General features: G+C 36.4%; 1 protein-coding gene across 2 annotated transcripts; it reads left to right on the forward strand.

The window, feature by feature from the left end:
- Positions 1–6,859: 6,859 nt before the first annotated feature.
- Positions 6,860–11,871, forward strand: LOC148873699 (uncharacterized). 2 transcript variants are annotated; one of them, XM_088963535.1, is made up of 4 exons: positions 6,860–7,231; positions 9,240–9,357; positions 9,434–9,665; positions 11,458–11,871. In XM_088963535.1, the coding sequence occupies exons 1-4, from the start codon at positions 7,080–7,082 to the stop codon at positions 11,484–11,486; spliced, it is 531 nt and encodes a 176-aa protein (XP_088819661.1). In that variant the 5' UTR covers positions 6,860–7,079; the 3' UTR covers positions 11,487–11,871. The 2 variants fall into 2 exon arrangements, with proteins under 2 accessions (XP_088819661.1, XP_088819660.1); XM_088963534.1 differs by having other exon boundaries at positions 7,002–7,231; positions 11,455–11,871.
- Positions 11,872–14,668: the final 2,797 nt, after the last annotated feature.

Raw genomic sequence — 14,668 nt, forward strand, 5'->3', positions numbered from 1 at the left:
CATTTACTAATATATAATAATAATAATAATAAGTTTTGTTTGGATCTCAATTTTACTTTTACTTCTTTTTAGACCAGGCTTTGGGCTTTGTATAAGAATCAGGCTAAGGCTTATCAATAGGCCCAGTTATCGAGTTAGGCTTAGATTCGGAACTAGATATTTTTTATTGATAAGTGGTAAACTCAACCCACCCCAACCCATGAACTTTGAACTAAGGCTGCATTTGTTTCTGGTGTAAATGTAATTTTACACAGATGGAATTGAGACACATGGTTCAGTGAGAATGTAAAATATAGATGACCATTGTGTCCATTTACACTCGTCCTGTTTGGTTAGATCAACATAAATGGAGGTTAATCTATTTTCTAATTTGTTGCAGCAGGAGATTTATCAGAGAGGTAGAGAGAGAGATGGTGCTCATTTACACTTGTCCTGTCTTTTTACAATAACGTAAATGGAGGTTACTCTATTTTCTGGTTCTTGCAATGAGAGATTTATAGAAAGGTAGAAATAGAGAGAGAGAGAGAGAGAGAGAGCGAGCGAGAGAGAGAACCGGGAGAGAAGGAGATTGATCAAAGATTTCTTTTCTCCTCTCAGAATCTGAGAGACGACCATTGCCGGTGACGGTTGCTCGTGTTCTCTCCAATTTTATTTTTCTCTGCTCAAAATCTGAGAGATGACCATTGATGATGACGACTGCTCGTGTTCTCACCGATTTTAGTTTTCTCCGCTTAGAATCTGAGAGATGACCATTGATGATGACGGTTGCTCGTGTTCTCACCAATTTTAGTTTTCTCCCCTTAGAATCTGAGAGATGACCATTGATGATGACGGTTGCTCGTGTTCTCACCAATTTTAGTTTTCTCCGCTTAGAATCTGAGAGACAACCATTGTTGGTGGCGGTTGCTCGTGTTCTCACCGGTTTTAGTTTTCTCTACTTAGAATCTAAGAGATGACCATTATTGGTGACAGTTGCTTGTGTTCTCACCAGTTTTATCTTTCTTCGCTCAGAATCTGAGAGACGACCATTGGTGACGACAATTGCTTGTGTTTATTGACCAGATGAGAGGGTGTTTGTTGACCAGTGAACGCTTATGTTCTCGTCAATTTTAGTTTTTTGGTTGTCGATGATCTTGACTACTTTTTCATGATGCTAGAACCCTTGCCCAGAATTTGGAAGGATTTCTTCAAGGAGAAAAGTACAAGAGGACAGAAGCCTTAGGCCCTATTTTCATATGGAAAGAGAAAGAAGTTTCATTGAGTTTAGAAGAAATGGAGTTTTACATCGATTTTATCAATGTAAACTTTTCAGCAATTTTCAAGGAAATCATCAACAAAAAATAGATTTTTACCATAGTTTTCAAAACCGGACCGGACCGGATGATCAGACCGAGAACCAGCCAGGTGATCGGTTCTGTTTTCCCCAAAAAACAGATTTCCCCCCAAAACCGTTGATTTTGGTCAACGAACCGCTGAACCGGATGGTTAATCATTCTAACCGTTCAAACGGTTTTGACCATTTTTTTTTTTTTGAATTTTTTATTTTGTTGTCAGAACAGGCCGAATGTTCAGTTTGAACGGTTGGACCGTTCGACCTGGTAACCGGACCCCAGACTGGTTTGGTCATTAGGTCGGTTTTAAAAACCATGATTTTTGCACCAATTTACGAGGTGTATTATACCTCTACCAAATGCTTACAAAATTGTACCGGGATATAAAGTTTACCCGTTCTCATTTACACCTCAAACAAACGTGGCCTAAAGAATACGATGGAATGAGGCAAAAATGAAACTTCCATGTGTAGGCCTCTCATTGTCATTGTAGAGATCCAAATAACCTAACAGTAAAGGGAAGATAAAAGCTTTACAAAGAACACAAAAATAAAATCACAAAAAAAAAGGAAATTCTTCAATGTAAATAATGTTTTTATCAAATGTTAGAGCACATACATTTATGATTTATGAAAGATGGAGGGATACATTATATGATTTAATACAAAAACATGTATTTTCAAATAAAAAATTTAAAAACATATTATTTATTTAAATTTAAGAAATAACTTGTTTTCAAACTAGATGGTTGTAATTTAATTTTGGAACTCACAACAAAAAAGAAAAAAGTGAAAAACAATTTACATTGAAGAACAGCCCAAAAATAACTTCTAATGGGGCTAGGAATTCCCTTTTTATTCCTTGTATTTTCTTCTTTTTTTTTTTTTTTGTTTTTTCTTGAGAACCAAACTTAAATCATATTTCACTAAAAACAAAGGCATCGTTTACAATCAAATCATAGACGTAATGATAAAGTGGTTCCACAGACCACATGAAGATATTTGAATTAAGATCAGCTGAACCCCCATAAGTGCGAAACCAATGGCAATAACAATGTCTCATACCAGTCATAAATGCTAAATGAGAGACTGAGTGGTTGATGGGTCATTTGTATTTAATGACTGACATGAAGCGTTATTATTGGTTTCACAGCCCAACACACAGCCATTGTGGCCTCAAGATGTTTGGCATATGACAAGCAAAGGCGAAGACAAACTCTTGCTCCCGATTTTTGAGTAAGTCAAATATTATCCTCGTCCCAAAGAGTTTTGTCATCACCAATGCATTATATTCTAGAATAATGGTATCTGATTGAGCGAATTTGAATTCAATCATTTTTAATTTTATATACTTATGTATGTATATGTATGTATAAAGTTCATTTTAATATTAATATTGTTTTTTATTAAGGGCCTGTTTGGCGTGTCCTTTTGTGTGATATTTCGGTTGTTTATAAATTGGGAAAACCAATTTTCGGTCTATTCTTGTTTGGCTCGCCAAAAGATGATGCACTAAAAAGACATGAGAAAGTTATTTTGGGCTGATTTTGAGAAGTTTCAAATGAAGCTTCTTGCGACTTTCGCGTTTTAACCTCTCACAAAAAGATGCGGGCAAATACACAAAAAGATACACGTCTATCAAACTGTTTTCAAAATGCCCAAATCTTATGTCAAAAGCCCAATACGTTTTTAACTGTCAAAGATATAAGAAGATCTTTTAAAAAGACGCACTAAATAGATCCTAAATTTTTCATATATCATAATTTCATATATGACGCACCTTACAAGTTGCAACGGATGCATCATGGGTTTTACCTTAAAACAAAACAAAAGAGACTGACAACCTTTTCATCATTATTTAAGTGCAGACGGGCACATGTGATAGGGCAAAACCGGGGTGGTGCATTCATGTCTCTATGTCTGCAACTTGGGTCCACAAAAATGTCACTTTTTGTGATAGGGCAACTTGGGTCTGCAACTTCCACCAGCTAAGCTAACCATTGGTTGAGGGATGGAGAACATCTAAGGCCCATGGCGACATGGATGAGAAGGTGTTTGATATTTGATATTTGACTATTTCTGGATGAGAAGGTGTTTGATATTTGATATTTGATCTAGATGAGGAACAGGTTCTTCTCTGAATTTGGCTAAGACATTCAGCGCCTCCCATTCCCAAGCTCTTCAATAGCTCCAAAGAGTTCACAGGCTTAGGGGTAAAATCTTCTCCAAACAGAAGTGTTGTTCCAAGGTCTACACCCGCTATAGATGAGCTTTTCGAGTACCTGCTTCTCACACTTCCTATGCTGGAACCTTCGAGGAGAAGCTCATCATCTTCCTTTTTCTTCTTCATAGTTTACCCAATTTGAATCAAAACCATCATCGTCAAACCTCCGCAGATCAAACTTCGGGTTTGTACATTCCGGGGTCGTGGAATAGGAGACTAGTCTTGGTCTCCAGCTGAGCTTCTCCGCCACTGTTGTGTTCAAACCTCCCCTCTTCGAATCAGATCTAGAGTTAAAAGATGATAGACCCAGACACTGGTCTACCACCTTTAGTCCAGCCTTGTCATGTGTCCATTTAAGTGATCACCTGTTCCTTTAGTTCCTTCGGCCCAACCCCTTCTTTAAGCTTTAAATTACTAGGTGATGGCCCATTTAAAAGCCCATTACTAAAATTCTTTGAGTTTTCTAGAGGCCCAACGCCAAGTGTCACTCGATTTAGCCCATAACTAAAATTCTGTGGGCCTGGTTTGAGTCTCTTCAAGTTACCCAGTTCAACACTTGGCATGGTTTTACTCAAAAAGTGAGCCCCTCTAACAGATGGCTCATTTAATGCTCCACCTGTCAAAGCTTGGGCATAGGACCTGCCCCTATCTAATGGTGAGCATTATTCGGTTAAAACCTAATAACTGAACCAAAAATTTCGGTTTATGTTTTTTAGGTTTAGCTTTTTCTATTTTTGATTAAATCGATTCAGTTTTTTTTATTTTTGGTTATTTCGGTTTTTGGATTAGAATTTCGATTAACCGAACTAACCAAACTTTTTATTATTATATCTAATATATAATATATAATATGTAACATATAACATATCATATATCATATATTTATATATTAATATATAATATACTGAAATTTGATTTCATAATATATATTTTATAATATATAATATATATTCTAATATATATAATAGAGTATATATTATTAAAATTCGGTTTTAACTAAAATCTAAACCGAAAATTTTGGTTTCAGTTATTTCGATTTTTTCTAAATTTCGGTTTTGGTTTTGGTTTTTATTTTTTTTAATTCAATTTTTAAAATTTTGATTTATTCGGTTTGGTTTTTAATTGCCCCTATCTGTCTTTAACTTGTCTTGCACGCTCAAGGCATTTCCCTGCAATCTCACCTTTTGCAATCTTCTTTCCAAGACTTTCCAAAACTATGTAAACCTCAGCCAATTTCAAATCCACTAATTCCTGATTTCCATGTAAGTATTCTTCTTGCACCTCTTCTTCCTTCTCCCTTTTGGACTTCCTCCATAGTGAAGCTTCAATGGAAGAGAGAAGCCAAGCTGACTAGACACAATTATTAGAGAAAACATCAATCTTCCTAGGGATTTCTTCTGGTTTAACTCCATTCAATCTAATGACTGCTGATCTTAGGTCTAGCAGGAACACACCAACCAGTTTTTCCTTACAGAGAGAAGCAATGGATTCAAAAACTTTCTTCTTCCTCAGATGGAACGGCAAGCCAGCAATCCTCACTGTGACTCCAGCTGAAGGAAATGCTACAGTCATGAACTGGTCCCCTGGTTCAAAAATTTTGATAGCATCTAATCCAGTTGTATTCCTTAAAACTTTTCTGTATCCAAAATTAATCAATGTTTGTACAAAATTTTTAAATCTAATATCTTCTCCAAATATAAATGGTTGTTTAACATGTATTATATATCTTGCTAATGCTTGTCTCGTTTTATCTTGGGAATAATGAAATTTAGAAAATGATGCAAACCTAAAACCAATTTAGGTTTAGGTTGATTCATTTTGATCATGTTGAATATGCTTTGCCATGTCTTCTTAAATAGCTATTGCCATTACTACTTTGATAACTAAAATCAGCTTTTACATTTAATGCAAACTACTCTCATTCCCTTTCTTGATAATTCTTTAAGTGTAAAATATTCCTAGCAATTGTTTCTTTTTCTTTTTTTTCCTTTGATGCCTTATAACTAGAACCACTAGGACTATGCTCATGTTGATTCTGTCTACTCGCACTAGCACCAATTCTAATTTCAGTGCTATTGTACTGGGTTTGAGAACCATCAAAGCTAATGATCGAAGTTAAAGTGAAAGGGGTGTGAGAGCGAGAAGAACCAACCATTTTAATTTTAATAAATATTAAACTCTAAAATTTATAAAGACCTCATGCCTCTAGTCCTTTGATACGATATTTGAACTTGAATGCAAGCCTTTAAGCTCTTGAATTGAGCATTCGAGTAAGATGCAAACCTCCTTCTTGTTTAAATTAAAAAAAATAAAAAGAAAAAGAGTATGAGAGAAATTGATTGTTTTTGTGATGAAAATGTGTAAGAATTAGGGTATTTATAAGGATTAAAAATAAGAATTAATCAAAATGTCCCCCTAAATTAACTGTTTATAGTTATTGGGAGGGGTATTTTGGTTATTTGAAAAGTTTATTCACCACCATACATAAGATGTCATCCTAAACTAATTATTTATAACTGTTGGGGGCATTTAAGTCATTTTATACACCAACGTTTTATAGTTTTCGGGGGTATTTTTTATATTTTCAGCATTTAAACCCCTCTAAAACAGTTATATAGTTGTTGTAACAATTGTTGGGTTGGGCTGGGGGTGCCATACTAACCTGACCCACAACCCCTTGGCCCAGCCTGACATAGGGTTCATGCCATGATAGGATGGCTGGCACAGCCTGGACAATAATAGGTCATGTCAATCTGCAAGCAGCACGATTCATTTTACACCTCTAATCAATAACCAATCTATGGTGGCCCAGAAACGATAAATTAAGATTGATCAATTGGCACTCATGTTGGCAAACGGCCCCTAAAATTTTAAAGTGGGGTAATTGTGTTTTGAAGCCCCAACCCAAATGAAACTTGATAATTGGATCCATATAAGAGCCCATATGATGGGCCACCAATGAATCCCTAGGATGTATATTTTAGTCAAGCAAGTAAAGCTTTAAAGTCCATTTAAAGACATATATTCTTTTTCTAATGAATTTATTTTTACTTAGGAAAAAATTACAAACCTTAGGGCTATGTTTGGATTGAAAGAAAATAGGATAAAAGAGGAACGGAGAGTCGAGGAAAAGTTCTGAAAAAATTTCACCAAAAATTCCTGAAGACTTCAACTTTCTGCTGTTTTTCTCAACTAAACGTCCAAATATAACCTAATTTACCTAAATAAATCAGTCATTCAAGTTGGCAAACACGCCCTTAGGTTTTAGAATTCCTACTTGGCTTTGCTGAATGCTGATAAATCTCCTCTTTGGCTGACGCAGAGTCGCTGACCTTGACTCAGATCAGGCCGGGCCAAGCTGGAGTCTTAGGTCAGAAGTAACAGTATTGGCCCAAACCAGCCCACAAGAACAGTACTGTATCTATTACAGTATTTACCTACTTTTGCCCAGCCCAGACAATCAGTCGATCAGCGTCTTCGCTTTTCACTTGTGCGAGAGAGAGAGAGAGAGAGAGAGAGAGAGGAATGGGGAGGGAGGTGTCGGAGAGTTGCGTGGATAATCTGATGATAGAGATGGTATCGGCGTACTGTAACCGATTCTACTCCACCAAGCCGGAGCTCGCAGCCCGGAGGATCGAGGCCATCGGATATCAAGTTGGTCACCAGCTTTCCGAGAGGTACGATGCCTTCTCGAAGCAATAAACAGCCATATTCTTATTAATGAATTGGTTTATGTAATTATGTTAGCTATTTGATTTGTTGGGCTTTGTGATGATTTGAACTTCTTGTTCTTCAATAGATCGGAGAATTTAATCTGGTTAGGATTCGCATTGAGATAGATTCTTCACTAATGGGTTCATCATAAGCTGTTTTGACACTGTTTAGGATTGAATTAAGAAAAGGAAAGAGAGAAAGAAAGACACTCTATGACCAGCGAAACATAAGGGATCCAAAAAATTGGGGCATGATAAGTGAGTAGAGGAGTAATTTAAACAAGAGGAGAATTTTGGAAAAGATTTGATCTCTCGCACAGGCATCAGTTACACTCATATAACGGGACTAAAGAGCATGAAATCAAATTCGGTCGCATGGTTAGGAACACATGAATTGGAATGCGACGTGCTTTAGGGAGTGTCATTTAGGTGCAGAAAGTGGTAGAATGGGTTTTGGGGAAAAGCAGGTAAGAGAAGTGTTTTTTTTTAGGGGTAAGAGAGGGGTTGGGGGGGGGAGTAAGATCTGAATTCGTTTCTACTATAATCTCCTTATCCTTGTTTTCTTTTCTTTTCTCTTCTGTTTCTTATACCTCTTCTGTACTTTCTTCTAAATTTCAGCATTGCCTACTGCAAACTAGATTGCTGGAATTCATTAATGTAGAATTGTATATGGTTCAAAACATTGAGATTTGAGAATGGGAGCATTTCCACTTTCAGTGTACAACTCTCTACAATTTCAATTTAGTGCATTCTGGTGCCACTGAGTGTGGACAAACTCAGCCAATATATCGTGACAATTTTTGTCAAACTCCCTCTGATTGCATCTTTATCAGTATCCCATGATATATGCCTACCCTTTAGCACTCACATCTCAATCAAGTCGCACCTAATCTAATTGATTCGCTAAACTTGACCATTCACTAATGATGTAGGGCAGATAGTCCTATGAGAGCTAGGTGGACTGAAGCCTAAAGAAGTGACTCAAGGAGATGAAGTACAGCTCTAAGAGAGTTTGTTGGAGCTAACTAAGATGTAAGAATTGACCTATAAAGGTTTCTATATCTGATTCAACAATATTTTGGTTCCTCTATAGACTAACAAAATTTGCAAGAACCAAGAAAATAGGTCTAGGAATGTTACTTCTCTGCCAAAAAATGTAACTTTTCTATTTTATGTGCAGACTTAACATAGGGGGATGTATGGGAATATTTAATTTTAAGGGGTTCTGGTTAGTTTGGACAGAAAAAGACAAAACCTTCTTTGTGAAAGAAAACTCAAATTTTCTGAAAATTAGGGTTTTAGTTGGAACTTTGAATTGAAACTTAGTAGGATGTATAACAGAGAATAACGAGGGAGTCCTAAATTTGAGAATAATCTGAATTGATCTTACACAAAAGGAAGAAATTTTGAGAAAGATATAACAACTGGAAAAAACTAAGACAGTAGCCTTGTTGAGAGCTAGAAGAAATGCTTAACTAGAAGATCTTATTTAAATCTGTTAAAAAGTAGTACAAAGAAGAGAGGAGAGAGAAAATAAAGGCTTATGTTGAGAAGAAACACATAAGGAAGACAAGCACTTACAGATTACAATTCACTTCCATCCAAAACATGGCTAGAGGATGAATTTAATAAGGAAATAGTAGGGATTGGGTTACTTTAATCCAAATTACAAAATTGCCACTTGAAAGCTTCAGTCTCGTATAACATTATTGAAATACCACTAAAAGGAAAAAATTACTAAAAGCAGAAAAATTGAAAGTCTAGAATACTCCTAGATTCATTTCAGGACTATCATGATGCCCACGTCCACTGACCTATAACCATTTGCTTCCAATTACCACAAAAAATTGCAAAAGCAGAAAAATAAGCAATACTTATTTTAGCTATTATTCTGTGGTGATTTAACTTTGGAAATTATACATAAATTTTTGTAGCAAACTCCTTATGAACTCTACACTTGAATTCATGCCAGGTATACCATGGAGCGTCCTCGGTTCAGTGATCATCTTGAGGCAATCAAGTTCATCTGCAAGGATTTCTGGGCTGAGCTCTTCAAGAAGCAGATTGACAATTTGAAAACCAATCATAGGGTATGTCCAATAAGCTGAAGTGCAGAGAAGTGAAGAACCTTCCTCTAATATTGACAAAAGCATATTTGTCTTGCAGGGTACCTTTGTCTTGCAAGATAATCGATTCCGGTGGCTTACACGCATGTCAATTGATCCATCCCCAGCAAATGCAGATTTATCTCAGGACTCATCTGGGGAAACTGCTGAGAACAAGGCAATACAAATCACTAGCATGCACCTCTACTTCCCATGTGGGATCATAAGGGGAGCACTTTCAAATCTGGGAATCCCTTGTGCAGTTTCTGTAGACACGTCCAATCTTCCTGCATGTGAGTTATTCATTCTGTATTCTAATCAACAAAATATATGTTAGCAATAAAAAATAAAACACTGGAAGAAAACATGTTACTAATGTTATCTGGTAATTCAATCGATAGGGTGGTAATCTTACACTCAGCACATATAAACATACATATTATATGTACACTCAGCACATTCTGTATTCTTTTTTTTTTTTTTTGATAGGTAAAAGTTCATTAATAATTCATTAGCAGCAAAAAGATAAATGCCTGTTACAAGCGTCCCAAGAGGAGGCGTGAGGTGCAGCTCACTCTTTAAAAGAAAAAAAAAAACAGCACAAAAATTACAAGTGGGCCCAATACAACTGATCCCTAGTTCCTCCTTTCTTAGCTAGATAGTCAGCAAATAAATTAGCCTCCCTTCCCACCCATTGTATAGTCAAATTCATATGTTGTATTACCCATTTGAATTTCTTCATTTCATTTCTATAACACTATATCACTGAGTTTGGATCTCTAAGCCAGCTCACCACCACCTTGGAGTCCCCTTCTATCATCAAATTCTCCAAATCTATCTCTCTTGTAATCTGTGTACCTTGTAGGACTGCATACAGTTCAGCCCTTAAGGAGTCTCCATTCCCCATCGGTCCTGAATAAAGTGGTCGTAAATTCCCATCATTGTCTCTTATGGTCTCTCCAATTCCAGAAGGGCTTGGGTTGCCTAGACTGTTCCCATCAAAGTTTAGGCTGCATTTGGAAACGATATAAAACGTCATCGATGTAAAAGTTTATGCCGGTTCAGTTTTGTCGGTGTTTGGATGGAGTGTAAATCAAGATCGATGTAAAACTCCACTCCCGGTTTAGATTTATCGGCGTTTGAATGGAGTGGAGTTTTACATCATAAATCGATGTAAAACCTCATCTAAAGTAAAGTTTTACATTGATTATCAATGTAAATACTACATCAATAAAATCAATGTAAAAACTCCACATTTTTTGAAGCTCAACGTTTAGAGCCTTTTACGGTTCGGTGTGAAACTCCATCAATGAACTTTTACATCGATGAGGTTTTACACCACTTCCAAACACAATCTTAGTTTCATAAAGCCTTCAATGGGAGGTGTCTAAACCAACCGTGTTTTAGTCTTCTGCACTGAATTAGAAGCCATTGAAAACCAATTCCTCCAAATATCATCAAAGGAAAAATGCTTGAACAATTCCGTAGTTTGTAGCTAGTATATAGTTGTAGTCATTACACAAACCATAATTTGTTGTTTGCTTCTCTCCTTCTCTTGGAAGATTCTGTCATTTCTTTCTTCCCATAATGTTCAAACCATTGCTGCTCTAGTGCACCTCCACATTATTCTTCCCCTTCTCTTCGGCCAAGCAAATGAGATGGATCAAACAACATCTTAATCTCAATTGGCATATTCCACCTGTGCCCAAACAAAAAGTAAAACCACTCCCAATTTTCTGCAGCAAATGAATAGGAAATAAGTAAGTGGTAACAAGATTCACCATCTGATTTACAAAGAGTGCACCAATTCGGGGAAATACATAGAAATGCCTCTTCTTTTGCATGTAATCCAAAGTGTTAATTTTCCTTTCTATGGTATTCTTCTAACATGATTCACAGGTTTAATTACCTTTTGTTATTATTTTGTAGAATGCCTTGTACACCATTAGAAATTATTTGGTACTCCATTATTTGGTTGAAAATTTGCATCTCAAGGTGCCAGTTCATATGTACTTTGAGTTTGAGTGAAATACTAGTTGGACTATATATTTAACAACTTCGTTCCTTGTTTTAAATGATTAGCAGGTTCATTTGTGGTCCGCATAAAAGCTTGATAGAGATGACTGTTGCATGAGAGATCAAGAGAGAGAAAAAAAGGAAGAAACATGCAGAAATGGAATGTGAAGGGACCTGTCAGGGAGGGTGATGTCATCACCTTGCTTGAGTCTGAAAGGGAAGGCAGGAGATTGCGCTGAGGACCTGTTACATTTTCAAAGAGTTCTATTAGGTTTTTTATCTGTTTGTTTACATATGAATCCTCTGTTGAAGTTATACTACTAATTTGAAAATGGATTGGGTTTTGCTGAATTCCTAAATTCTTCATGTGTTTTGATCTGGAAACAAGGATTTATTTTGGAAGGTTGTTATCTTATCTATGCTCGAAGAAAAAAAGAAATGGAATGTCTAATCTTGTATGCTGTGGATTTATACTTTTCCAAATTTCTCTTCTCTGTTCTCATCTTGTATTCTAATTTTGTTTTCCCTGTACTAATGAGTCAGTTAAGAAATCTCTGTAATCATACATTCAAAATATTTAATTGCACTCAGAATCTTTATATTTATATTGAAAAAGGCATGTATTATATTGAACAAAAAGACGAGATCCCCCCTCCCACCAGGAAGGATCTGAACAGGGCTATATGGCAGCTATACAAAAAATGTATCTAGATACAAAAGGAGGATCCCAAACCAAAAAAATAAATAAATGCCTTAAAAGGAATGCATTTGAAAGCCTTATGAATTCCCACCCAAGAATGTAACCAACCCCACATGGACTTAACAATGTCTTCCTTTGTTGATACAGCATTGTTGAAAATCGTCTGTTCCTTTCAGTGCAATTTGACCAAACCACTACCAAAGGAATGACCCCCCCCCCTCCCAAATGATATTTCCTCTTCTGCTAAAAGTCTAAAACCGTTTAACTGTCAGCTCCACAATAAACTCTCCAGGCTCGCGGGGAAACAAAAATGCAACTCAATAGTATCTAACATCCTTCCCCAGATCCTCCAAGTCATTGGACAATGCACAAATAAGTGGTCTACTGATTCAGTCTCCTCAGAACACATAGAACACGGGGTTACTCACTGCCACACACCTTTTGTCAAGTTATCAATAGTCAAACGCTTATTGAGCCAGCTGTCCACAAGAGGAAGGCCACCTTTGGAGGAGCCACTGAATGCCAAACATTTGCAACCAAAATGCCTTCTCTATCTCCAATAGATAACCTGCCCTAGAAAGATTTTACCATGAAACTACCTGATCTCTCAATCTCCACACCCTCCTTCCCACCTTGTTTCTGTCAGGAGTTAAAGTGTAAATCTTTTGCAGCATCTCCATTAACAAATTCACATCCCAACCACTAAAGCTCCTCGTGAATGTAGGGTTTGAGGATCCAGACTCCCCATGAAAATTGAACAAGTTAGCTATGAAGCCTTCTAATGGCTGGCTAACTGGTGCAGCTATGGATAAACATCTCTTAGAGGCTGGTCATCACACCACGGATCCAACCAAAACTTCACTCTGCTTTCATCTACTACCTCATATATGATTCTCCTCATTAAATCACCACAAGCTTTTTGAATACCTTTCCAAAGAGCACAGCCATAAGACAAGTTAATCTCGCAAGGATCCCAGCTTCTATTACCTGAAATCATACTTCAAATTGATGATCTGTCTCAACAAACTTTCAGTTTCTTCATTGTACTGCCACTTCCCAAGGAGAGCCCCATTAAAAGGTTTTAATCTTCACCAACCCAAATGAGTTTTGAGGTCATCTTTTCTGCCTTGCCAAAGAGAGACACCACCATGTAAGGAAGGAGAGAACTTAACGTACTCTTAATGAGGGTTACTTTACCACCTTTAGACAAATATTTTTCCTTACAACTTGCTAGAATTATATTACTCCTTTCCACTTTAGTATCCCCAACTGACTTAGAGATGCATCTCTCCCCAGGAGGGAGTCCAAGGTACCTGGAGGGCAGCCCTGAGGGCACGTCAAACCACTTCAAAGTAAAATTGAGATATTCCAACTGCTCTTAAGAAGCCCCCACAAACAGAATCTTTGTATATTTTGAACCTACATCTTCTATCCTCAATGGAGTTAATTCAGACTTAAGAATCATTGGTCAAAAGGAAATTGGCACCACCCTTCCGAGATTGATTTTTCACTATCTGATGAATTCAGCAATCTAGCACTTTTACCTCGGTGATACTGCAGCAAAAGAAAATATAAATTTTTAGTGTTAAATATTGTTAAGTTTGATGCTGGTTGCCCAATGCGGTTTAACTGCAGGACAGAGAAGCAGGTAGCTCATTAGAAGGGTGTATTTCCAAAGGAAATGTTAGTTGTTAGGGGATTAATCAACAGCCAAAAAGAAGTTATTGCATAAAAAAGGAAAAAAGGATTGGTTTTGATGGATTTACTAACTCAGTTAAGATGTTGCAGAACTATCTCTATCACTCTGTTTTCTGTGTTCAATTTACAAAGTTGCTACATATTCCGCATGGAACAGGCACCTTTCTCTTTCTCCTTAGCATTACGAAAAGCTAAATTTCTCATTTGAGGTGTGGCTGGGAATGGAATAATCTGAAGCTGCATCCCCTTCACTATCCCTCTTGAAGAAGAATTTTCCAGTGGAAGATCGATCTGAGTCGTGATCATTGACAAATGGCAATCAAAGGACCATTTATCTAGCACATGGTGTGAATCCCAAATGAAAATGGAATTCAAAGCAAAGCCCACATGATGACAATGATGATTGAAGATTGCAAACAGATAGATCAATTAGAAGGCCGGCTTAAATTAATACCCTGAAACATATAATTGGCTTTTAAGTATGAACAAACATCCTCAAGGGCAGTGTTTTAAAAGCGTAAGGTGAAAAAAAGCGCAAAGGGGCAATTTGCACCACAGGCACAAGGCACAAGGCGAGGCATGTGGCTTTTTGAAGCAAGGTGCAAAAATACAAAAAAAAAAAAACCAAAAATTAAAAATATTAAATATAATTTTAATTAAAAATATAAACTTAAAATTTAAAATAAATGTTTAAAAAAAACTAATATCTAAAATTAAAATACATAAACATAACATATAAAGCGTATTCAAATGAAAATTTAAAAATATAATCAAATATATAAAACTTTTTCAAGTATGTAAAACCCACGATCTTTTTTTTTTTCTTCAATTGCATTATTTTAAGTAGCTAATGTGATTTAAAACAAATTACATTCCTATTTC

Source organism: Nelumbo lutea, chromosome 1, assembly GCF_056320005.1.
Source record: "Nelumbo lutea isolate HS-2025 chromosome 1, American lotus-T2T, whole genome shotgun sequence".
Lineage (NCBI taxonomy): Eukaryota > Viridiplantae > Streptophyta > Magnoliopsida > Proteales > Nelumbonaceae > Nelumbo > Nelumbo lutea.

Bases quoted from the DNA above. Each gene is read 5' to 3' on its own strand.
- LOC148873699 (XM_088963534.1), top strand. From the start codon at position 7,080: ATGGGGAGGGAGGTGTCGGAGAGTTGCGTGGATAATCTGATGATAGAG. The intron at 9,358-9,433 runs GTATGTCCAATA...TTTGTCTTGCAG, and splicing joins ATTTGAAAACCAATCATAGG to GGTACCTTTGTCTTGCAAGA. The intron at 9,666-11,454 runs GTGAGTTATTCA...TTAAATGATTAG, and splicing joins CACGTCCAATCTTCCTGCAT to CAGGTTCATTTGTGGTCCGC.